Below are 25,280 nucleotides of genomic sequence, written 5' to 3' on the forward strand. Positions count from 1 at the left end.
GTTAAGAGACAACTCAGTGGTATCCTTGGTTCATTCTCTGGCATTGTATTAAAAGAAATAAAAATGAAAAGGGAAAGGGAAAATGGTAGTGTGTGAATGTGGTAGAATTACAGAGTAAGTGATGGACAATTGAAAAGAAAGGGGGAGGTAGCACGGTGAAAAATTAAATATGGAAGCAGAAAAAAGAGATTGAGAGTGTGTTGCATTTTGAAACACCTTTGATAGTTAAGAGAATTCATGAGAGAAATTGGAAGCTTAATGAAAAGTCCAGACCAATGATGTAATTTATATATCTATGTTAAAATGTAAGTAAAACAAACCCAAGAGCAAAAACAAGGAATATGTTGGACCACAAAAATCATACTTCCTAGAGGGATTATCAGATGAAGATTTCATAAGAGTTGATTGGATTTACTTGCTGGGATATAGGCATTATTGTGTAACCTTTGTTTCCATTGATTGGAGAGGGAAACCAGAGTGGGGTAAACTATGGAGTAAATTAGTGGAACAGAAAAGATGCATACAGTTTAGGCAACTGCTTGGAGATATGTAATGTGTGGCGGGAGAGGAACTCAGGAAATGAATTGCTTATTATTATTATTATTATTATTATTATTATTATTATTATGAGCTGAAAGAGTACAATGAGGGAAGTCTTAAGGACACTGGTTAAATTAACACTTGGTTTTGACCACTAATAGCCAATACACAATAGAAACTAAAGAATATGGGCCAGGTGGTGGCGCACCTGGTTGAGTGCACGTATTACAATGTGCACGTATTACCAGCAGGAGGAAAGCTTTGTAAGTGGTGAAGTGGTGCTGCAGGTGTCTCTCTGTCTCTCTCCCTCTCTATCACCTTTTTGATTTCTGGCTGTCTCTATCCAATAAATAAAGATAATTAAAAATAATTTTTTAAAAAAGAAAGCTATCAGGGGAGGTGATGGGATATGGAGTTCTGGTGGTGGGAATTGTGTGTAGTTGTACCCTTCTTATCCTATGGGTTTTGTCAGTGTTTCCTTTTTTAAATAAAAATTTAAAAAAAAAAACTAAAGACTTGAAAGAGGAAATAATATTTTGTGGTAACATGTAAATAACTTTATGTAAGCAACTGTACTTACATCATTCCTAGACAATTATTCAAAAAAAAATCTTTAAGACATTTATTTGTTTTCATTCATCTTTGTTAAAATCTTTTTTAGGTTATCACCATTCTAATTACCATCACCACCTCTGCTAATTCCTTGTACAGCAAGAGTACCACTCAATTGACTTTTAGGCCTGATTTAAAAAGAGGAAGAAGAAAAATTAAGCCTCCTTAGATATATGTTGGACCCCTGTTTGTGTTCTGTAAGGAACAAATGTTAAAATGATTTGCTTTTCAAAGTGAAGTGACCTGTCCCTTTTAATTTTCATCTGTGCTGCAGTAGTGCCTAGGGAGATTTTGTTTCTCTCAGTTTTTTTTCTCCTCCCCCCACCCCCTTTTTTGAAAGGTTTAGAAAAGCCTTAAGAAATTGCACAAAAGTCATTTCTAGTTATGAGGTTTGGTTGCTCATTAATACCTGGGGTTTCTCCCTTACTCTGATTATTCTCTGCCTCTTTCCTGACCTCTGAGTGCAGAGACCAGAGCAGGGAAACCTGAGCTTTGTGCTATTTACAAGTTAGAATGAGGCTCTCCCATTGACACAGGAGTCATAAGTGTCATTTTTGGCCTTTTTTCTCTTTGCCTGGCCTCCTCACTCATCTCCATGTTTGCCCAGCTTAGAGGCTGAGGTTTTCATTCAACTGAAAATAGATTTGTCTTCTCCCCACACTCCACCCATCCCAAGATCACAGCTCTATGTGGAGCAGCCAAGGTCCACCTTTGGGTCCTTGTTTCTGAGTTAATTCCTGTCACTCTTATAAATATGTAGCAGGCTCAGCAGTGTGTATGTGTGTGTGTGTTTGTTTACTCGCTTTTCTCCCTTATCTCAGGACACATTGTTTTGTTTTTTTTTTAAGTATAATTTCTCACCCTGGTTAGCAGGAAACAATCACTAAATGTTCCTGATTGCCTAATTTATTTTTTTAGGGGTACAAGTCTATTTTAAAGTACCCTAATAGCTGTATTTTATTATTATTGTTGCTATTATTTTTTAATTTACTTATTTATTTATTCCCTTTTGTTGTCCTTGTTTTTACTGTTGTAGTTATTGTTGTTGTTACTGATGTTGTCGTTGTTGGATAGGACAGAGAGAAATCGAGAGAGGACGGGAAGACGGGGGAGAGAAAGATAGACACCTACAGACCTGCTTCACCACCTTTGAAGCGACTTCCCTCCAGGTCGAGAGTTAGGGGCTCGAACCAGGATCCTCTCACCAGTTCTTGCATTTAGCGCCACCTGCGCTTAACCCACTGTACTACCTCTAGACTCCCTGTAGTTATTATTGGATAGAGATAGAAATTAAGACTGGAGAGAGAGAACTACAGCCCTGCTCCACTGCTCATGAAGCTTTCCCTGTGCATGTAGGGATTAGGGGCTTGAAGCCAGGCCCTTGTGCATGGTAATGTTGTGTTCTGCCAAGCATACCACCACCAGGCCCCCTAATAGTTGTTTTTAACCCTCTGCAGTAGGAGTCTTATTGCTGAACTGGTTATCATACACCTTGCACCATCGTATCATAGCGATGTGAATGAATTTGGGGCTGACAGCAATTTAGATCTTCACTGATAATCTCAAGGCAGTTTTGGTACAGATTATAATCTTTGTTTTATTTTCCTTTTCTGATTGGAAAAAGAGTTCTTACCTACTGCGAGAAAGAAGAAAGCTATAATTGCTTATAATTTTGCTATATTTTAACAGGTACGGTGTTTGTTTACTTGTTACCCCCAGAGCTTTACCACCCCAGACCAACTTTTTCAGATAGAAAGGAAGAAATAAACAAACAAACAAAGAGGCTGGCAGTAGCGCAGCGGGTTAAGCACACATACGCTAAGCGCAAGGACCAGCATAAGGATGCTGGTTCAAGTCCCCGGCTCCCCACCTGCAAGGGAGTCACATCACAAAAGGTGAAGCAGGTCTGCAGATATCTATCTTTGTGTCTCCTCTCTCGATTTCTCTCTGTCCTATCCAACAACGATAAACAACAGTGGTAACAAAAGGGAAAAAATAGCCTCCAAGAGCAGTGGATTCTTAGTGTAGGCACCCAGCAATAACCCTAGAGGGAGAAAAAAAAAGAAAGGAAGGAAGGAAGAGACAGAGACCATAACATTGTCATGAGAACTGGGGATTCAAAACTGGGTCTCACTTATGGAAAAGCTAATAACCCCCCCAAACTGACCTCCCTTTTTTTTCCACTTAATGCTATCACATACTCTTCTTCCTCCATGTCATCAACCATCACATCTTTACTTAGTCAGTGTTTGTCTAGACCATGATCTGATATTCTCTGTTACAGTGGGAAGAGGAGAGGAACTTTGGTGCATCCCTGTTGCTCTCGGGTTTCAAGCAAAAGAACTCACTGGGATTGAGTTCCCAGTTGTATGGTTATGCACTTCTTGGTAAGCTAAGTGATACTTAAAATACTATTCTTCATAAATAGAACTGATAATGTTCTTCTACTTTGTGTGAAAATTATAGCTTGATTTAAGTTTATTAGTAAGATCCCTGTGCTATTGTCATTCATCCATGTAAAAGTAGACCTTGAGGGTGGGTGGTGGCTCACCTGATTGATAGCATACATTATCATCATCAAGGACCCAGGCTCAAGCTCCCAGTCCCCACCTGCAGGAGTGAAGCTTCACAAGCAGTGGAGCAGGTACCTCTCTTTCTCCATGTCTTATTACCTCCTTCCTTCTCAATTTCTCTCCTAAGTAGGCTTTCATAACCTTACAGTTATGATCCAAGAATGTAAAGTGGGTCCTAAAATCTGTCACTGCTGGCAAAGTGAAGACTAATGGTAATCAAGATGAGAAAGTAGTAGAGAAAATAAAGTTCTTGGGCTGGGGAGATAGCATAATGTGAATGCAAAAGAGACTTTCATACCTGAGGCATCAGAGGGCCTTGGCTCAGTCTCCAGCATCACCTTAAGCCAGAACTTGAGCAGTGCTCTATAAAAGAAAGAAAAAGAGAACCCCGGCTCCCCACCTGCAGGGGAGTCGCTTCACAGGCGGTGAAGCAGGTCTGCAGGTGTCTTTCTCTCCTCCTCTCTGTCTTCCCCTCCTCTCTCCATTTCTCTCTGTCCTATCCAACAACGACAACAACAATAATAACTACAACAATAAAACAACAAGGGCAACAAAAGGGAATAAATAAATAAAATAAATATTAAAAAAGAAAGAAAGAAAGAAAGAAAAAGAGAAGGGGCTGCATTGGTGGAGGTGAGTAGAAGAAAGGAGTTAAAAGTTCTGGTCTTGGGAGGTCAGGTGGTAGTGCATTGGGTTAAGCGCACATAGTGTGAAGTGCAAGGACCAGCACAAGGATCCCAGTTCAAACCCCAGCTCACCACCTGCAAGGGGTTGCTTCACATGCAGTGAAGCAGGTCTGCAGGTGTCATTCTCTCTTCCTCTGCCTTCCCGTCCTCTTTCAGTTTCTCTGTCCTATCCAACAACAACTGCAGCAATAGCAACAATAATGGAAAAAAAGATGGCAACCAGGAGCAGTGGACTCATGGTGAAAGCACTGAGCCCCAGTGATAAACCTGGAGGCAAAAAAAAAAAAAAAAGTTCTGGTCTTTTGGGAAAACCAGCTAGTACAATCTTAGTATAATCTTCCCCTGTATTAACAGAGATCTTTCAGTCTCTTTGTACCTAAAATCCAGAAGGTAAGATACTAAGAGTTAGGACTGAATACTTATCTTTTCATTCTAAGTGAGGGAAGAAACACTCAGAGCATAGCTAGATCCTTTGGTAAAAGGTGGCACAGTGGCTAGAACATTGGAGTTACAGACATGAATTCAGTCCGTAGCATCACATATGTCAGTAGTGATGCTCTGGTCCAATCTAACTCATGTCAATAAATAAATGTCTTTAAAAAATTGAGTGACTTGTTGGTACATTGTATGTGACATAGATGAGATCAGGATCTCTCCTTTAGTGTCCTATTTGTATCGAAGAGCAGACAGGTCAGGGGAAAGATGCCTTCAGAGGAGTGAACTCAGAACCTGAGCTGTGTGATATCAAGGCAAATGACAGTAGTGACCTTAAGGTGCCCTGATTTCCAGAAACTTCTCAACTACAGGTTATTTCATTGCTTTTCTTTCTCTGAAGTCAGTAAGTATTTAAAAAATCATCCTTCCTTGATCACACATTACTTGTACTTACTTTTGTTTTCTGAAAAATCAAAGGTTTTTTTTGTTTGTTTGTTTGACTGCTTTTGGAGTTGATTTTCACCATAGTATACTGTGACATTCTCAGATATAAACTGATAATAAACTGAGTTGGAGAGGAATTTCAGAGCTCACCAGACTGGCTATAGAAAGAGGGGATCACCCTTTTAAAAACCCATTTCTCAGTGGTCCGGGAGGTAGCACAGTGGATAAAGCATCGGACTCTCAAGCATGAAGTCCTGAGTTCAGTCCCCAGCAGAACATGTACCAGAGTGATGTCTGGCTCTTTCTCTCTCCTATGTTTCTCATTAATAAATAAATAAAATATTTATTAAAAAATAAAAACCCATTTCTCCTTATTGCTATCTACATTTAATGTTGCCTTATATAGTTTGCCTTTGCCCTCAGGTTAGCATCTATGATTTATTTATCATGCAAGTTGCCAGGACTAGGCAGGCAGAGTTTATTCTGGAACAGAGGCCCTGGAGCTTTAGTCCAACAGCTATTTGTTCTCATTGTGTCATGTACTAGGCAGCCTCACTCAACCCTGATGGAAGCAGCTTCCCTGAATGTGACTACTCTATCCCCAAGCATCTTAAAGCTCTAAAATTAGCTGTCACCTGATAAGCTTTGTCTGTCTGTATCCTACGATAGCTTTCCTAAATCCTCCTTCCCAGGAAAGATGAGTGAAGGTGGATTTAAGACCTAGACACTCAAGGTGACTTTGGGCCTTAGTGCAGAGAGCATTTCTGCTCTTCAGGAGCACAGAAGCAGCTCCTCACCCCACCCAAGCACCCTGCTCTCTAACATCCACAGCTGAAGCTCTAGTGCCAGTGGTTTGAGGTCCTATTTGGTGTGTTTATTTTGGGGCCTGAAAATGCTCAAAATTGCTTGCTTTCTTTCTCCGTTTCTTTCCTTCCTTCTTTCTTCCTTTCATTCTTTCTCTCTTTCTTTCTTTTTTAAGTTTTTATTTATTAATGAAAAAGGAAGAGTAGAGAGAGGAAGAGAACCAAAGTATCACATGTGCTGCCAGGATTGAACTTAGGAAGGACCTTGTGCTTGAGAGTCCAGTGCTTTATCCTCTGTGCCATCTCCCAGGTCATTCAAAATTGTTTTCATATAATTAATATTCTAGGAATACTATTGCCATTCATTTATTTTTTTAAATATTTGCATACTTCTAGGCCCAAAAAGCCCCTACCAAACCATACAAAATAGGAATGGTTGACTTTCAGGTAGCGATGAAAACCTGTACCAAGAGAAACATTCGTGTCCTTGAATCCAAAAGAATGGTGAGGAGTGTATGATTTAAATATTATTAAAGCTTATATAACAGAAAGAAGAACATATAACTGGGGAGATAGCATAGTGAAAGGCTGAAAGTCTTGTGCCTGAGACTCCAAAGCCCCAGGTTTAATCCCCTACAACACCATAAGCTAAAGTTGAACAGTGCTCTGTTCTATCTATCTTTGTCTCTCTGTATCTCTATCTCATTAAAATGGAAAGAAGGAAGGAAGAAAAGTTTTTTTTTCATAAGGTAGTCAGTGGAGCTGGAAAGAGGTTGAACTGGGAACATTTTCTGGCAGAGAGAGTTGTCAAATGTTGACAAGGTTTTCTCTGTAGGAAAGTTATAGAATTCCTTTTTTCGGAGGAAAATTTTATTCTTGAAACAAAAATAGCATTTCAGTTGTTTGACTTACTTTTTAAAGGTAGCCTCACTTAGAAGAAGCTTTCTACATTTTCCTCAGCCCTATAGTCCACACAACCTCACAATCATCTCTGCCCCAAAAATGATAAAAGAGAAAAAGACAGTTCATACACTTTTGTATCAAAAATGCACACAATGAATGTTTACCACACTCTTCTTTATTCATCTGAAATGCCATCAGGTTACCGGATGGGATAAGATTCTTGGTACAAATTTGAAATGATTCCCCCCCAACCCCCCATTTCTAGAGCTTCAAGGTAAATAATCAGTTGTGGCTTCATGTCCTTGGTTTTGATTTTAGCAGTGAATTTAATTTTGATTGAAAGCAATGGCTGAGTCTTCTTTTACCTTTTTTTTTAATCACTTTATAGGGGTAGGGGGGTTAATGGCTTACAGTACAGTTGTTGACACATGGGTACAGTTTCCCATCTTCCCATGACTAATGTCTACAAAACACTCTCTCCTTCAACTTAGGTCTTTTTCTACTATCATGCATCAGGACCTTAACACCCTTCTGTCCTATCCCTAAACCTCCTTCCCCAGAGTGCTTTTGCTTTGGTGCAATATACCACATCTAGTTCAAGTTTTACTTTGTGTTTTCCCTTTCTGTCTTTGTTGGCATGCTGTGTGCTATTAAAAATTATAGTCATCTCCTTTGCCTCATCATTGTCCTTTTTGTCCATAGGGAAGGTGGAATTGCAGCAAGGCCTCCGGGCTGTGTACCATGACATGCCTCTGCTGTGGCAATCAGGCTACCTAGGAAGAGCCCTTCAAGTAATAGAGATGGTGGCCTCTTCTCCAGAAGATGGAAAGCTGTGTAGTGAAGCGGTATGCTCTCCACCCTATTTTAGTGGGATTTAATCATCTCCTTTTCCTCAGAAGTAGAGCTATGGATTTGTCTTCATTGCCTTCCTTTACTTTATTCCTATAAATCATATACCTACCCAGTTGAGAAGAAACAGAGAAGCCACATTCTCAATGATTTTTGGCAAAAGTAAATAATACTAAAAAATGAAGTTAATAGTGATTTTTCGTCTTCACTGGCTAGGAGGAAAACAATTCCACTTTCCCTAGAATTCAAACTGAATTCAATAAATACTTTCTACTTCACTACCACCTCTCCCCAAATAAAACCTCAGTGGAATCTCAGGAAAGGTGAAGATGTCAATTAAGTCTTTGACTTTTTTTGCACTGGTTTTGCACCTAGGAGACTTACAATAATTATTTTCCATAAAATCCCTTCAAGAAATGAATGTGTGCCATCAAGATCTGGAAGAGATGCTCCTTTCAAAGTTCTAAGGAATTCACTTTTCCTGACTAGAGAACTGCCCTCTCACCAACCCCAAAGTTCACCCCTTGTAGTGAACAACTCCTGACTCTATGAAGTCCCTGGAATTAGCTCATGCTGTATGTAATGTTGCATTTTATAGCCACATGACAAGCTATACCTTCGACAAAGAGTCACAGTGTCTGTTCATGGCTAGGCAGCTTTGTGTGACCAAATGAAACCCAGAAGGATATTGGTTTTTTGTTTTACCTTGAGCCTGATCATAAGACTAGTTGTTAGTACTAAACGTTTCATTTCAGTCTTGATATGTGTGAGCCTGGTACCTATACTGACACTAACATCTAGTGAATCTTTTTTCTTCTTTTTTTTAATTGATTTATTATTGACAAAACCGTAGTATAGTCCATATAATGCCCACCAACAGAGTTCCATATTCCATCCCCTCCATTGGAAACTTTCATATCCTTTATCCCTCTGGGACTATGTACCCAGGATCATTATGGGGTGCACAAGGTAGAAAATCTGGCTTCTGTAATTGTTTCTCCGTTGGACACGGGTGTTGACGTGATTTTTTTTTTTTTTTTTTTGCCTTAGGGTTACTGTTGGAGCTCGGTGCCTGCACTATGAATCCACTGCTCCTGAAGGCCATTTCTTTCTTTTTTTTTTTTTTATTATTATTATAAGATAGGACAGAGAGAAATTGAGAGGGGGGGGGAGGTAGAGAGGGTGAGAGAAAGATACCTACAGACCTGCTTCACCGCTTATGAAGTGACCCCCCTGCAGAGTTGGGGGAGTTGGGGGCTTGAACTGGGAACCTTGTGCTGGTCCTTGTGCTTTGCACTGTGTGGCTTAACCCAGTATGCCACCACCTGGCCCCCTCTAGTGAATCTTTAATATGCTTTGCCAGTTGCTTATAGAAAAATTCTAATGTGTATTCATGTTTCAACACTGATAAAGCTAGTGCTAGTTATTAAAAACAAAAATGAAACATAAATCCTCTGTCAGGCAAATATTTCATCTACTGTGAGCCAGATTTGCATTTTTTTGTGTTCAAACTTTTAGAAATATGGTGGGGTTTGTGTCAGGCTTGGGAATAATGTGTTTGTGGCATTAAGTGGCTTGTGTATTTTCATACGACACAGAATTAATCTGTATCTAAGCAGGTTCTAATGCTGACGTTGAAGTAGTTCATAGTTCATCTCTGATGTTTAAACTCTATAGAAGGAGAGAGATGTGCCGCCAACTGAGAGTGGTGGGGGAGAAAGATCAAAACAAGAAGAAACCCTCAGTTTTATAATTTACTTACTTAGTCACATAAATCACTGTGTTAAAGTGAAATTCATATATACCTGTCTAATCTTTCCTGACAGCTTTTTGGAGTGTGCTAATTTGTAGACACCCTTTGAGCTAAACTCCTTTTCTGAAGGTAGCCCTCTCCTATATTCAGACACTTTACTGTGCATTCAGTTTGGCCCTTTGTTACCTGGAGTATGCAGTGGTTTTATATTTCTTGTCTTCCAATTCCACACCAATTGAGGGGAGAAGACATGGAAGGAAATTCTCAGATGCATTCTTTTGAAAATCAAAATAGAGAAAAGACAAATATTTACTGACCACTAGCTGTGTACTTTAGTCCCCACTGAGTATAATTGTTGAACTAAAAGTGAAATCAAGCACCAGCCTGTACAAATAGTACTGAGCTTGCTTCTTTGTATCCTTTGTTTTGTTCTATAACTTTGCATACCACCTGAGGGTGTTAATAATGTAAAATCATAATAGCCATTTCAATTAAAACTTAACCGTCATAGTTAAAAATAAAAGTTATTGTCACCAGGGTTATTACTGGAGTTCAGGGACAACCTGACAATTCCACTGCTCAAGGTCGCTTTTTTTTTCTTTCTTTCTTTCTTCCTCAATGGCATATAAAGAAATTGAGTGTGATGGGGAAGATAGAGAGGAAGAGAGACACCTGCAGACCTGCTTAAACTCAGGTCTCTATATATGGAAATGTGCACACTTAACTGGGTGCTCCACTGCCAGCCCCCTCCTGAATTTTCTTTCTTTCTTTTCTTTCTTTCTTTTTTCTTTTTTTTTTTTTTTTTACCACTAGGGTTGTTGCAGGGACTCAGTGCCAGCATCATGAATCCATAGCTCCCAACAGCCATCTTTTTTTTTTTTCTTCTATTATATTGGACATGGAGAAAGAAAGATACCTGCAGACCTGTTTTACCACTTGTAAATGGGGAGCAAGGTCTTCAACCTGTATCCTTGCCCATGGTAGTGTGTGTATACTCATCCGTGTCTACCACCACCTTTCCCTTGTTAATTTTTAATCTCGATATTTTTTTCCCCTCTCCAGCCTCTAAACAGTATTTCAGGACCACAGGATGTTAAGCCTCTGCCCTTTTGTCTCTGCAGCTTGATGTACTGGATGGAATACTGAAGGCTCTGACAACTCCAGTACCTATATCTTCAGAGAAACAGCCCCAGGAAGGGGACAACAACCATGAGTCCACAGAACTGGTGGAGCAATTGGATATGGAGGAAACAGAACAGTCCAAGCTTCCCCGGTACCTGGAACAGTTCAAGGTGTGTTGTAGCAGAACTGAGTCCCTCCTTGCTGTGCTTAATGCATGCTCCTTTGCCATAATGATAGACAGGCTTTTATTGCATCAATGTCATACATGAAGGCATTAACATATTGACATCAGAACTTACGCATTTCTTGCCTCGCATAGGAAGTGATCATAAATGAACCACTTTTTAGCAGCACTTCCTCTTTTTTTTTTTTAATTAATGATTTGGTATTGATTTACAGAATTATGGCAGGGGTATGATTCCACACCTTTCCCACCACCAGAGTTTTGTATCCCCATTCCCTCCATTGGAAACTGCAATAGTTCTTCCTAGATCACAGATAAGAGTTGACTATTATTTCTATAAATATCTATTTATATTTACATCTATATTTGGCCATTTTTTCTATGGTCCTGCCTTCTTTTCCTTGCTAAATCATACCTACTACTTCTGAGTGCTCACCCCCCCCCCCCCATCCTGATGAAATTGGATTTCTGAGCTCTGATTTTCCTCTAACATTTATCCCTCTGAGAACAAAGTTCTTTATGGAGTGCAGAAGATGGAAGGTCTGGCTTCTATAATTGTATCTCCACTGGACATGCGTGTTGGCAGGTCAATCCACACATCCCAACTTTTCACTGTCTTTCCCTAGTGGTATAGATCTCTAGAGAGATGGGGTTCTGGGACACATTGGTGAGGTCATCTGTCCGGGGAGTTCAGGATGAAATCATAATAGCATATGTTCCTAGGGGCTTATGACTTTAGTAATCTTTACTTGGGCCTGCTAGGTAACCTGCAGATGGACTCAAAATATTGCCTGGAAGAATGGTGTCGGAGTTGAGAATAGGACTAGAAAGTTGGATCAGGGCAGAGAGTAGCTCCTGAATTTGAAGAAATTGACTGCTTACTACAATGATCTAACCTGGGGCCCTTATCTATTCATATTTAGTTCAGGAACCTGTCCTTCTGTTTCTAGACTTTACATATTCACTGACAAGCTATGTTAAATGCAGTTTATCAATCATTGGTTATCTCCCCTAACTCCTCCCTCTGCCAGGCCTATATCAAATAGTCTGATTTGGGTGTGTAGGGGGATGGTTTCTTCTTCTCTGGGTTTTTGTTTGCTTTATTTTGCCACCAAGGTTATTGTTGTGACTTGGTATCTGCATGGTAAATCTAACATTGCTGGTGGTCCTTTTTTTTTTTAATTTTTTAAATTTATTTATTGGATAGAGACAGCCAGAAATTGAGGGGCTAGGGGAGATAGGGAGAGGGAAGGAGAGACACCTGCAGCACTGCTTCATCATTTGCAAAGCTTTCCCTCTGTAGGTGAGGACCAGGGCTTGAACACAGGTCCTTGAGCACTGTAACATGTGTGCTCAACCAGCTGTGCTACCATCTGGTCCTTTTTCTTTTTTTTCATAAGGCAAAGAGACACCAAAAAGTGGGGTGACAGGGAAAAAGAGGACTGACTACTGCTTCACTGTTCATTAAACTTTCTCCTTGCATGTGGGGACTAGGCACTTGGACCTGGGTCCTTAACACATAGTAATATCTGAGCTCAACTGCCAGGCCCTTATGTTTTATTTATCTATTTATTGGATAGAGACAGCCAGAAATCTTGGAGAGGTGATAGAGAGGGAGAAAGGCAGGGAAAAACTTGCAGCCCTGCTTCACCACTTGCAAAGCTTTCCCCCTGCATGTGGGAACTGAGGGCTCAAACCTTGGTCCTTGTGCACTGTAACACGTGTGCTAACCAGGCCCTTTTATATCTTTTATATTTGATCTCAGAGACTATAGATTTGCATTTGACTTAAATTCTCAGTTCTCACTTTTCTACAAATATATTTTAAAAACAAAGAAAAAGAAACTTATTCACTGCTAGCTGTGTGAGACACCATTGTGTTTCATGTTTCCTCATAGCTCTGAGTGGGAGTGCTACTAATCCCATTATAGGACACCAAGGCTGAGCAGAACTAGATCCTGCTGACTGACTTTAGATTTAAACAGAAGCTTGCTGACTTATTCTGGTATCCCAGACCTTAAATCACAGGGAATGTAACATCAGAAAGTCTTTATTTTTCATTTCTCTTATTAGTTTTATTAGTCACAATGCTTGGGACCCATTAATACGTGAGTGACCCATCACTGACCCTCTGGGGTCCCAGCCAGGCTTCTATCCCCCTGCTGGTACAGACCTCATCATCTATGCCAATGAAGTGTGTTTGTGGGCCATGGAAGTGTGTGATAGAAGCTACAGCTCTGGAGTTGGGCAGTAGCACAATGGGTTAAGCTCACGTGGGGCAAAGTGCAGGGACCAGCATAAGATCCCGGTTTTAGCCCCGGGCTCCCCACCTGCAAGGGAGTTGCTTCACAGGAGGTGAAGCAGGTCTGCAGGTGTCTATCTGTCTCTCTCTCCCTCTCTCTCTGTCTTCCCCTCCTCTCTCCATTTCTCTCTGTCCAACAACAAGGGCAACAAAATGTCAGCTCTGGCCCTAAGTGGTTCTCTAATGCTCTCTGATGGCACTTAAGTAGATGACTGTTTTTAGTACTTACTTCTCCAGGAATACAGTATCAAACAAAGCAATCTGCCATTTCAGATGGAGTTCTAAGTAGTCAGCAAGTAAAACCTGACCTGCAGAGGAGCACAGCAGGTGGGATCTTATAATAGTGCAGGAGCTCTTGGGAGCTGTTTATCATGCCATTAGTGACAATCCTTGAAATGATTTCCATCTGTTAAAAGAACACTAGTTAGGCAAACATTTACCCCAGTCATTCTGAAAGCAAAGACATAGATGGACTTGCTTTATCTTATCAACTACTTCTGCCATTTTATTTGCATTTTAGGGCTCTTTGTTCTCCCTACTTATTATGATATGGTACAGGTTAGAGTAGAAATATAGATTTGTCATAACTCAAAATTAATGGAGTTCCATTCTGTTAGTGAGTGAGGGTAAAATCATAGGTACATCTTAGCAGAATTCCTTGTCTGTGGCAGGTGGGGAAGAAGCAAAAACTTAACAGTGCCTGCATGAAAGGCAGCTCCACAGATACCCAACAATGTGCCTTTTCATGCCAGCAGAATGTGTGGAGATTTTGCTAATGTCTTAATCCCTTTTTCTCTTTGTAATCTTCTTGCACCTGTCTCTTCCCTTCATGTCTCTCTCTTTCTCTTCTTTGTTTCCTACAGGCCTTGCATTCCAAGCTTCAGACTCTGGGCAAAGTTGAGTCAGGAAGTCTTTTGACTCTGGCCACCCGGCTTGTGAAAGAACAGCTCCCCACTTATGAAGCAGAGGACATTGCTGCCTACGAGCAGCAGCTACAGCAGTGGCACCTGGAGCTGACACAGTTGATTCAAAGGGAGCAGGAACAGAGGGAGAAGGCAAAGCAGGAGTACCAGGCTCGAAGAGCTGCTAAGGCATCTGCCTAATAGGACCATCGGTCCTAACCCAGCCATGTCATGAGGACTTCTTCACCAGACTGCAACACAAAATCCATAGCGACCATGATGGCAGCCTCAGCTTCCTTCATCTTCTTTTCTTAAAGCAGACCCCTATGGTATAAAATCCACAATGTTTATTAGGACTCTTGACTATCCATCCAGATGCCAGGAAGGCTGTTCTAGGACAGTAGTCAAAGTGAAACTCTCCAACCTTATTGTGAAATTCTGGGATCAACTCTGAACATTGAAAGTTTTCAGTATCTAGTGTGATGGTGGTGAGAGGTCATGACTGACTGAAGAATCAGATCTTAAGCATAGGTTCTCAAAAGTGTCTCTCCCAGAGGGGAACTGCATAGCTAGTGACCATGTTCTTTTTGTTTGGTTGGTTTGTTTTGTATTTGTTTTTTTTATCTTCATTTACTGGATAGAAATAGGGAGGGGGTTATAGAGAAGGGAGAGAGAGAAAAACAGAGATACCTTCACCACTCACAAAGCTTTCCCCTTGCAGGTGGGACTAAGGGCTCCAACCCGGAGTCCTTGCACTTTGTAATGTGTGTCCAACCAGGTGTGCCACTATCTGACCCCAGCATGTCCTTTTCTGAGCTAGGGTGGGTGCTCATATTCCTCTTTCATCCCCTCCTACCCCTTCCAGGTTTGAACTGGGAGTTCAGTATACAAACACAAGGCCATTGAACCCACTGACTTTCAAATTTCAGAGCATTTTAAAGCATAGAACAAAAAAGCTAGCCCTATCTCTGAAGCCCATTCTGTCTTCTCTATAATGTTGGGGTAAATTTTCCCTATGCATTGTCTCAAACTCTTCTAGTTAGTAAAATGAGACTTAGATGTATACACACACACACACAGAGTCAATCAATTAATTAGTCAGTCATAGTTGTGAACTCTTAGTTGGGTTCAAGAAATTGGAGAAAATTAGAAAGGGGCTAGGTAATACATAGAAAATAAATAATTGCAAAACCATCAACAGATGGAAAATTCTTTTCTGGAATTTCCCTGTGATAGGGCTGGGTGTGGCTCTTATTCACTTTTGCCTCTAAGAAATAAGGGTATACTTTTATTCTGGATTCTGCTCTTTTATTATAAATCTACAGAAATAAAATACTATGTATTATCTCAGTGTATTATTTCATATATGTGGATGAAAAGGAAAGGGGAAAAGAAATTTCACACTTATAAATACCACAACTACTAACATGTATTGTGTCAAGAACTCCAGTAACCCCATGAAGAAAGTACTGTTCACACTTGAGAATGGGGAGCTAAAACTATTAGTCCTGAGATAAGGACCATTGTTCCTTCACAGTGTGTTTCCTCCAAATATCAACTGCAGTCAGTGTGCAACACAGGAACAAGGAAACTAACAAAGCTGACTTGTAATTTAGAAAGTCACAGCCAAAATCATTTCTGATATTTTGACTTATCAATGACAGGGCTTTTCCATCAACTCCTTTATTATATCAAGAGGAAGTTTCTACACCATCACCACCACCAAAGTTCATTGATATCCCCACCCCCTAACAATGATCACCATAGTTCCCACGTTTTGTTTGCTTCTGTTTTTGTTTTGCAAATTGATGTGTTTCCATTCTCTATATCCCACATATGAGCAAAACTATCCAGTAATTTTTTTTTCCCTTTGTGTTGTTAAAATTCGGTGGCTCCAGCTGGCCGGGCTAGCTTCACGGGCGGGTAACAGAGACGACCAGAGACGTACGGCTGGGCAGGGAAGCTATATTTCTTTATTCAGGAACAATGATTCATAAACTAAGACAAATTAATCACCAAACAGTACTCTGCTGCCTCTTTCCCCCACTACGGCGCCAAGCACTCTCTAACTCTGCAACTCTCCAACTCTCGAACTCTGGAACCCTCTCGGGTTCTTTGGGGCGGGGCCAAGCAGGCCCGTGAAATTAGCAGGACTAATCCAATTTTCTTGGCGGGGGAGAGCTAGAACAACCCAATGTAAAGCATACAACACCTTTGCTTATTCTTTTTAGTTATTTTCTATTTGTTGTTAAATGTTAGCTTTACTCCACTGTGGTGTGAGAGAAGATACTTGGTATGATTTCAATGCTCTTGAATTTGTTGCTGCTGGCTTTGTGGCCTAACATGTGGTCTGTCCTTGAGTATGTGCTGTGTGAATTTGAAAAGAATGTGTATTCCAGTTTTTTGGGGTGAAGAACTCTGAAAATGCCCAGGAGGTCTAGTCTGTCCATCTCTTCATTTAATTCTCTTGTTTCTTTGTTGATTCTCTGCTTCGTTGATCTGTCTAAGTGTGAGAGTGGGGTGTTAAAGTCTCCCACTATTATTGTATTACTATTGATGTATTTTTGTAGTTCTTTGAGTATGTGTTTGATGTATTTATATTTAGATGGTCCCTCATTGGGTGCATAGATGTTAATAATTGTTAAATCTTCTTGGTTGATGCTTATTCTTTTAAAAGATTTATTCTATTTGGTTATGAGAGAGAAGAAGACTGGTGCATCACTCTGATATATGGGTTTCCAGGGACAGAACTCTCCACTACTGATTTATTCAAGCGTCTATTTCCATCAGTACGTACTCAAGGCTATTTATGTTCTACTTTTAATTACAGTGTGGTGCTTCCATTTTTTTAATCAAATTATTCTAGTTGTGGATATTAGGAAAGTTTTGGCTAGTTTCTATATCTCTTTGACATATCTCTGGTATTGTTATTTTAATTTTTTTAATTTCTTTATTGGGGAATTAATGTTTTACATTTGACAGTAAATACAATAGTTTGTACATGCATAACATTTCCCAGTTTTCTATATAACAGTACAACCCCCACTAGGTCCTCTGTCACCTTTTTGGACCTGTATTCGCCCCCACCCCCACCCCCATCCCAGAGTCTTTTACTTTGGTATAATACACCTATTCCAGTTCAGGTTCTACTTGTGTTTTCTCTTCTGATAGTGTTTTTCAACTTCTGCCTGAGAGTGAGATTATCCCATATTCATCCTTCTGTTTCTGACTTATTTCACTTAACATGAGTTTTTCAAGGTCTATCCAGGATCAGCTGAAAATGGTAAAGTCACCATTTTTTATAGCTGAGTAGTATTCCATCGTGTATATCTACCACAACTTGCTCAGCCACTCATCTGTTGTTGGGATACCTAGGTTGCTTCCAGGTTTTGGCTATTACAAATTGTGCTGCTAAGAACATATGTGTACAAAAATCTTTTTGGATGGGTGTGTTAGGTTCCTTAGGATATATCTCTAGGAGAGGAATTGCATTATTGTAGGGTAGGTCCATTTCTGCCTTCTGAGAGTTCTCTAGTCTGTTCTCCACAGAAGTTGGACCAATTTACATTCCCACCAGCAGTGCAGGAGGGCCCCTTTGACCCCACAACCTCTCCAGCATTTTCTTTTTTGCTGATGTAGGCCATTTTCAAATGTGTAAGGTAGAGTCATCTTTTGATTTTTATTATCTCACACACACATGCCGGATTAGCTTTGCAGGCGGGAGACAGAGATGACCAGGGACTCATGGCTGAGCTGAGAACGCAGTTCAATCTTTATTCACGAGTGGGGATGCAGTCCAACAACCTAATCACAACACAATTCTGTCCTGTATCTCTCCTATCTCCCTCCTGAGGCTGAAGAGTCAGGAACAAAGGAAATACGTAAGATAGGGGGCTGGAAGAAGGAAAAAGCGTGAACCAGTGAGGACTAAACCAAATGTCCTGGAGGCAGGGGGGTTCCCAGCCAACAATGGACATGCAAACAGAACACATCACAAGCAACACAAGTGAACCCAATGTGATGATAAAAACAGAAGTTCTCAGAAGCAGAATCCAGAAACATAACAACAATTCCCCCTTTCTTTTTAACTAATGGCCATAGTATCAGGAGTGTGGGGTGAAAAGAAACCTATATCGTGCAGGCATTTTCAAAAAAACTGGCACAAGACATGGAGGAACAAGTAAGAGAGCAGCAAGAACCAGTGTGATGCCAAGGGAAGGCCTGAGGGGAGCGTTTCTTGCCTCAAAGTGCAAGGCTTATCAGGCTAAAGGACATTTCCTGCCTCTGGGCATCTCTTGCCTCTGGGGGCACTTCATGCCTCAATGGGCGTTTCCTGCCTCTGTGGGCATCTTTTGCCTCTGGGGGCGTTTCATGCCTCAACGGGCGTTTCCTACCTCTGTGGGCATTACCTAGCAAGAAGGGGGGGGTGTTGCCTATAGAATCCCAAGGCAGCTGGCTGCAGTCAGTCTTTGAGAAACCCAGCAGCATAAAGGGAAGCTGCTGTAGATTTGTGTAAAGTGTCCAAGAGGTGTACCAGCAAGTCTGATAGATGTTTCAGTCCAAAGTAGATGGCTAGGGGAAGAAATGCCAGGGGATGAAATGTTGCACGTCTGCCTCGATGGGAAAGATCAGCCACCGGAATTCTGCTTTTCTATAGTGAGCTTTGGAGTCTGTGAATCTGTTTCTTCAGGTCGTGCCAAGTCACATCATTGGTTTTTGGGGGGTGCGTTGTCCGGCGGTGGCCTCTTGCCCAACTTCACCTCCAGGAAGTGCAGGGGTGCGATCACTGCACGGTATTCTAGCTCCTCTGCCATCAGAGCCAAGCTGGGGATCTCGGCCAGGGGGCCCAATTCCGCAGGAAGCCTGTGGTCACCAGGGGTCAGGGATCTGCCCAGACATTATAGCAGGAGGGTGGGCAGGCCAGCTGTGTAGAAGGTGCAGGCCGAGACACCCCGGGGTGGGGGCCAGGATTGGCTGCAGCCCTACCCGCCTTGCCTGCCGCCCTGCCCCCGGCGGCCGAGCAGCGTAGAGGGAGCCAGCACCCTGCACCCCGCAGCAGCGAGCAGGCGGGTGGCAGGCGGAAACCAAAGTGGCCCAGAATGAAATGTTCCAGAGACAGAGAAACTGTCTTATGAAGAAAGGATAGAGGCTTTTGGAAACCTCTCCATAAGTAGAAAGGCAGGCCATGGCGGCTTTACTTATCTGGTCTCCTTTGGTCTGTTGCATGTGTGTGGAGCCAATATTCTTGTCCCTGTCAGGTGCCGTTTTGCCGGATTAGCTTCGCGGGCAGGAGACAGAGACAACCAGGGACTCATGGCTGAGCTGAGAACACAGTTCAATCTTTATTCACGAGTGGGGATGCAGTCCATCAACCTAATCACAACACAATTCTGTCCTGTATCTCTCCTACCTCCCTCCTGAGGCACAAGAGTCAGGAACAAAGGAAATACATACAATAGGGGGCGGGGAGAAGGAAAAAGTGCGAACCAGTGAGGACTAAACCGGCAGGGGGGGTTCCCAGCCAACAGTGGACATGCAAACAGAACACATCACAAGCAACACAAGCGAACCCAATGTGATGATAAAAACAGAAGGTCTCAAGCAGAATCCAGAAGCATACCAACACACACACACACACGTATGGAGATATAGATGTACAAAAAGAGATACCTACAGCACTGATTCATTGCTTCTGAACCTTGCTCCTTGTAGATGGAGACCAGAATCTTTTTGACTAGGGTCCTTGTGCATTGTAATATGTACTTTAACAGGTACAACATTGCCAGCCCTTTGATTTACATCTCTTTTATGATATGTGAACATTTTTTCATGTCTGTGAGCCATCTGTACTCATTGATAGAAAACTGCTTATTCAGATATTTTTCCACTTTTTAGTTGTGATGATTGGGTTTTGTTGTTTGTTTTGTTTCTTTTTATTTATAAAAGGGAAGCATTGACAAAACCATAGGATAAGAGGGGTACAACTCCACACAATTCCCACCACCACATCTCCATATCTCACCCCCTCCCCTGATAGCTTTCCTATTCTTAAACCTTCTAGAAGTATTGACCCAAGGTCATGGTGGGATTCAAAAGGTGGAAGGTCTGGCTTCTATAATTGCTTCCCCACTGAACATGGATGTTGACAGGTTGATCCATACTCCCAGCCTGCCTCTCTCTTTCCCTAGAGGGTGGGACTCTGAGCAATCTGAGGTTCCAGGTTGTCTGTCCAGGGAAGTCTGGTCAGCATCATGCTAGCATCTGGAACCCGGTGGCTGAAAAGAGAGTTAACATACAAAGCCAAACAAATTGTTGAACAATCATGGACCTAAAGGCTGGAATAGTGTAGATGAAGAGTTGGGGGGAGGGGGGGTCCTCCATTTTGTAGATAGCTAGTAGGCATATTTTAGTTATATTCCAAAGGACCTGTGACTATACTAGTTTTTTTTTTTTTCCTCCTTCTTTCTTTTTTCCCCTGAGCCTGAAATCTGATATGCAGGTGGATCCAAGTTATTGTCTGGGGAGATGATGTCATGGCTGGAAAAAGGACCAGAAAGCTGGATCAGCGAAGAGAGTTGCTCCCTAATATGGAAGAGGGGTATAAATATTGTTGACTGTAAACCCCACTGATTTGATGTGATCTGGGGCATATTCAGTTTAGAAGCCTATGTGACCTCTGCATCCCTGTAGATCTGAGCTCACATTCTGTGTTCATGAGTAGGAACATTCCAAGCTGCCCCAATATCGGCCCTTCTTCAGGTGTAGCATAGAGTATGTTTGTCCATCCTCCCTTTGGAGGATGGAACATTCTCTACCATTGTTGATCCAAGTTGAGAGCAAGGTCCTATGAGGGCCACACAAAAGGGTCTATTCTTTTGTTCCTGATAGAGATGACAGGTAACACTGGAGAAAGGGATTTATTTTGGTCTAGGCCCATCATGTCTGGGAATCTCAGGACTCTCTGAATAGGGCCCCAGCTGATGGGGTGGACTGAGAGTGACTAAAGAGTCATTATTAAAGTATGCCAGTCTCTTGCCCTTATTCAGCTTTTGCAGTCCTTGCTTTGCTAAGGTTAGCTTTGGAGTGAGTGAGGGAATTGTAACAGGAAGTAGGTGAGGAGGGTTTCTAATTCTAATTAGACAGTATTTCATTAGGAACTTTATACTAACTCACTGCAGACTATTGTGTACTTTTGCTTTCAGGTAGATATTTTGCCCTAATTGATGGATGCATGTGAGCATATGTTCTGTCTCACAGGACCTGGTCTATATCTAGGTATTGGGACTTTGTTAGGAACTGAGCTGCCTGGAATGGAATTAGAGACTACTATGAAAGGAAATGTCTCACCCAAGTAATGAGGCTAAGAGTTGATATTCCATGCTTGATGTCTCTGGACACAGTCTGAAGTGAAGTATGCTGAGATGGTACTCATTGTGTTGACTAGGTTGTGATCGGCAGATGCAATATCATTTGATATGAATTCAGAGAAGCATGCAGGCAAGTGAGCCCCACCCTAGGGAAATATAGGATTTATAGAGGAAGTGGGAGGTTCCTACTGTTTTAGGGTTAAGAAAGTAGTAGATAGTTATTGCTATAATCACATTGTCAATTGGGTTAAATTTGAAAAATCCCTTTGTATCACCATATTTTATGTCCTTTGACATTATTTGAATATAGCTGTGCCACCGGTTGCTGGTTGCTTCTGTTTTCCCTGGTCTAGGCTTTTAAGAGAATCAGCATATCAAAGACTCAACCTATGTATTAAAAAGACTCAGCCTATGCTTTAAAAAGTTTGAGACATACAATCAATTTTTCCCTTCTCATATTAATTAGTGATTTATATGACTACAAATTAATAGGAGTGTACATAAACACCATTCCTACAACCAAAAGTCTATGTCCCATCCATCCCCCGTCCCACCCCCTGCTTGGGAAGCTGAACATCCACCCTCACCCTCACCCCAGTGTTTTTAGTTTGGTGCCCTACTCCAGATTCAGTCAAATCCTGCTTTTAGTTTCTGCCTTTCTGTTCTTCTTTCTCAGCTTCTGTTTAGTAAGAGTGGTATCATCCTGTACTCTTCTTTTTCTTTCTGACTTAGCTCACTTAACATAATTCCTTCTAGCTCCATCCAAGATGGATCAGAGAAGGTGGGTTCATTGTTCTTAAGAGCTGCATAGTATTCTATTGTGTATATATACCACAGCTTCCTCAGCCACTCTTCTCTTGTTGGGCACCTGGGTTGCTTCCAGGTTTTAGCTATTATGAATTGTGCTGCTATGAAAATAGGTGTACACATTAACTTTTTGGTTGGGCATTATGGAGTCCTTGGGGTATATCCCCAGTAGAGGGATTACTGAGTCATATGGAAGGTTCATGTCTAGCCTTGTGAGAGTTCTCCAGACTGCTCTCTACAGAGGTTTGACCAATTTACATTCCCACCAGCAGTGTAGAAGGGTTCCTCTGTCCCCACAGGCTCTCCAGCATTTGTTGCTGCTGTCCTTTTTGATGTATGCCATTCTCACAGGAAAGAGGTGGTATCTCAATGTTGTCTTTATTTGCATTTCCCTGACTATAAGCGACCTGGAGCAATTTTTCATGTGTTTCTTAACCTTTTGGATCTCTTTAGTAGTGAATGTTCTGTTCATATCCTCTGCCTATTTTTGAGTGGGGTCATTTGCTTTTTTTGTTGTTCACATTTATTTTTGTTTCTCAGTCAAGTGATTTCTTTATAGATATTTGCTACATATCTCTTGTATGATGTGCAAACATTTTCTCCCAGTTGCTGGATTGTCTTCCTAGCCTTTAGTTTTCATTTAACATGTAGAGGTTTTTCAATTTGAGGTAGTTCTATTTATTTACTCTTGCTTTTGATTCACTTGCCAACAGAGATGAGTCTTCAAATAAATCTTTTATATTTAAGATGTAAAAGTGTTTCACTGATGTTTTCTTCTATGTATTTTATTCTTTCACCTCTAATATTTACATCTTTGATCCATTTTGAGTTAATTTTGGTGGATAACATTAAATGGTGGTCTAGTTTCATTTGTATCCGTGTGGCTGTCTAGTTTTTGTAGCATCATTTATTGAAGAGGACATCTTCCCCCCACCCAAATAGTTTGACTCCTTTGTGTCCATATGTAAAGCTATGCTGCCTGGCTTCAGACCCTACTACAACATAGTAACTAACTAAAACAATGTGGTACAGAAACATATAGAGGCATTTAAGTCAATGTGACTGGAGGGGAGCATCTGTAGGCAATGGATGCCAAAGGTTGCCTGCAAACACCAGAAGCTGGTAGAGGCTAGGAAGGATTGTCTACTAAAGTATCAAAAAACATTACTCTGCTAAAACCATGATTTTGGACTTCTGTCCTTCACCAATGTTCTTTGTTACTTAGTTTTTGGTTCTTTGTTACAGCAGCCTTAGAAAACTAATACATAGGGGCCAGGTGGTGGTATACCTAATAATTGTACACATTACCAGGTGCAAGGATCCAGGTTCAAGCCCCCACTCATCACCTGCAGGAGTGCCCTTTATAAGCAGTGAAGCAGGTCTACCAGTATTTATCTTTCTATCTCTTCCTCCTCTCAATTTCTCTCTGTCCTATCAAATTAAATAAAAGGAAAAAATGGCCACCAGGAGCAGTGGATTTGTAGTGCTGGCACCAAGTTCCAGCAATAACCCTAGTGGCAATAAAAAAGAATAATTTAAAAAAAAACAATTACACTACCATTTGTTTTCCTCTGTTTTGCCTCTGACCTACAAAGTCTTGGTAAGTAAAGTTGTGAATTGTTTGCTGTATACAGCTAACCTCTGTTGGTATGCTTCTAAGACCCCTTCTGTTTCATTGGTTTAATCCCCCCGCTTAACACTGTATTCTATTTACAAAACCACTGTTAACTAAGCACTGCCCTGCCTCCAGGGAATTGGTTTAATCCCCACTGGTTCATGATGTCTTTTTGCTCCGCCCCTCTCCTAGTACACCCTGATTTGCACCAGTTACTTTTTGCTCCACCCTCTCTATGTCACATCCTGTTTCCACCCTACTTGGTGAGTATATATATAAGGACAGTATTGTGATTATAGATAGTTTAGATGGCTTAGATTGCGCTGCATTCCACATGAATAAAGAGATACTGCTTCCCAGCTCAGCCATGAGTCCCTGGTCATCTGTCTCCCGCCCGCAAAGCTAGCCAGCCTGGCAAACCTCTAGCTCAATTCTTTGACTTATTTTGTGCATCATTAACTTTTCTACTTTGCTCAAGACCTAGACCCTTCCTCTAGAACTGAGTAAATGTTCTGCTTGTTATTTTAGCAAGAAAAATATATTAATAGATCATAAAATATAGCCTCAGTCTTCCACCTTTCTACTATAACAATTTGCTATTTTCCAGTTCTGTTCATTATCCCTCCTGTTTTCTTTCAAGTGGTAGATTTCCCCTTTCAAAGGTTAGTCTCTTTATCTGTGACTTGATTTCACATATGCCTGCTGTTCCAAAATCATGAAACTTTCCCTTTCCATCCTGCATCTTTATTGATTGCACCTTTGAAGTCTCTCTCCTTTGGAAATGTCCTTTTGTGTAGGGGAGATAGCATAGTGATGATGCAGAGACATTCCTGAGGCTCCACGGTCCCAGATTCAGTCCCCTGCACCATCATAAGCCAGAGCTGAGTGATGCTCTGGTCTTTCTCTGTATCTCTGTTTCATAAAAAATATTTTTTAAACATCTTCCCTTTTAGAAACAAGCCTCTATCTTTCCATCAACTAAGCTCTATCCCATCAGTTTCCTTCCTTTTGTAACTAAAGTTCTTAGTGGGGGAGCTTTGCTTATTGGCTAATTGCTTATTCATTAGACCTCAGAATTTGGCTTTCATACTGCTGCACATCAACTACATCAATCCTTTCTGCCTCTTTTAAAAAATTTTTTAATATGTATTTATTTCCCCTTTTGTTGCCTTTGTTGTTTATTGTTGTTGTTATTGCTGTCATTATTGGATAGGACAGAAAGAAATGGAGAGAGGAGGGGAAGACAGAGAAGGAAGAGAGAAAGATAGACACCTACAGACCTAGTTCACCACCTGCAGTGGGGAGCCGGGAGCTCAAACCATACTTATGATGGTCCTTGCGCTTTGTGCCACGTGCCCTTAACCCGCTGCCCAACTCCCTCTTT

At 41.2% G+C, this 25,280-nt stretch overlaps 1 protein-coding gene across 1 annotated transcript in view; it reads left to right on the forward strand.

The window, feature by feature from the left end:
- The window catches only part of MRPS27 (mitochondrial ribosomal protein S27), a 96,630-nt gene extending 81,178 nt beyond the window's left edge, over positions 1-15,452 (forward strand). The window contains exons 8-11 of the mRNA XM_007531249.3: positions 3,437-3,539; positions 7,699-7,841; positions 10,720-10,890; positions 14,069-15,452. Of these exons, the coding sequence (XP_007531311.1) occupies positions 3,437-3,539; positions 7,699-7,841; positions 10,720-10,890; positions 14,069-14,308 (657 nt within the window). The 3' untranslated portion in view covers positions 14,309-15,452. The remainder of the gene's footprint in view (positions 1-3,436; positions 3,540-7,698; positions 7,842-10,719; positions 10,891-14,068) is intronic.
- The last annotated feature ends 9,828 nt before the right edge of the window (positions 15,453-25,280 follow it).

This window comes from Erinaceus europaeus, chromosome 5 (assembly GCF_950295315.1).
Source record: "Erinaceus europaeus chromosome 5, mEriEur2.1, whole genome shotgun sequence".
In the NCBI taxonomy this organism is placed as follows: domain Eukaryota; kingdom Metazoa; phylum Chordata; class Mammalia; order Eulipotyphla; family Erinaceidae; genus Erinaceus; species Erinaceus europaeus.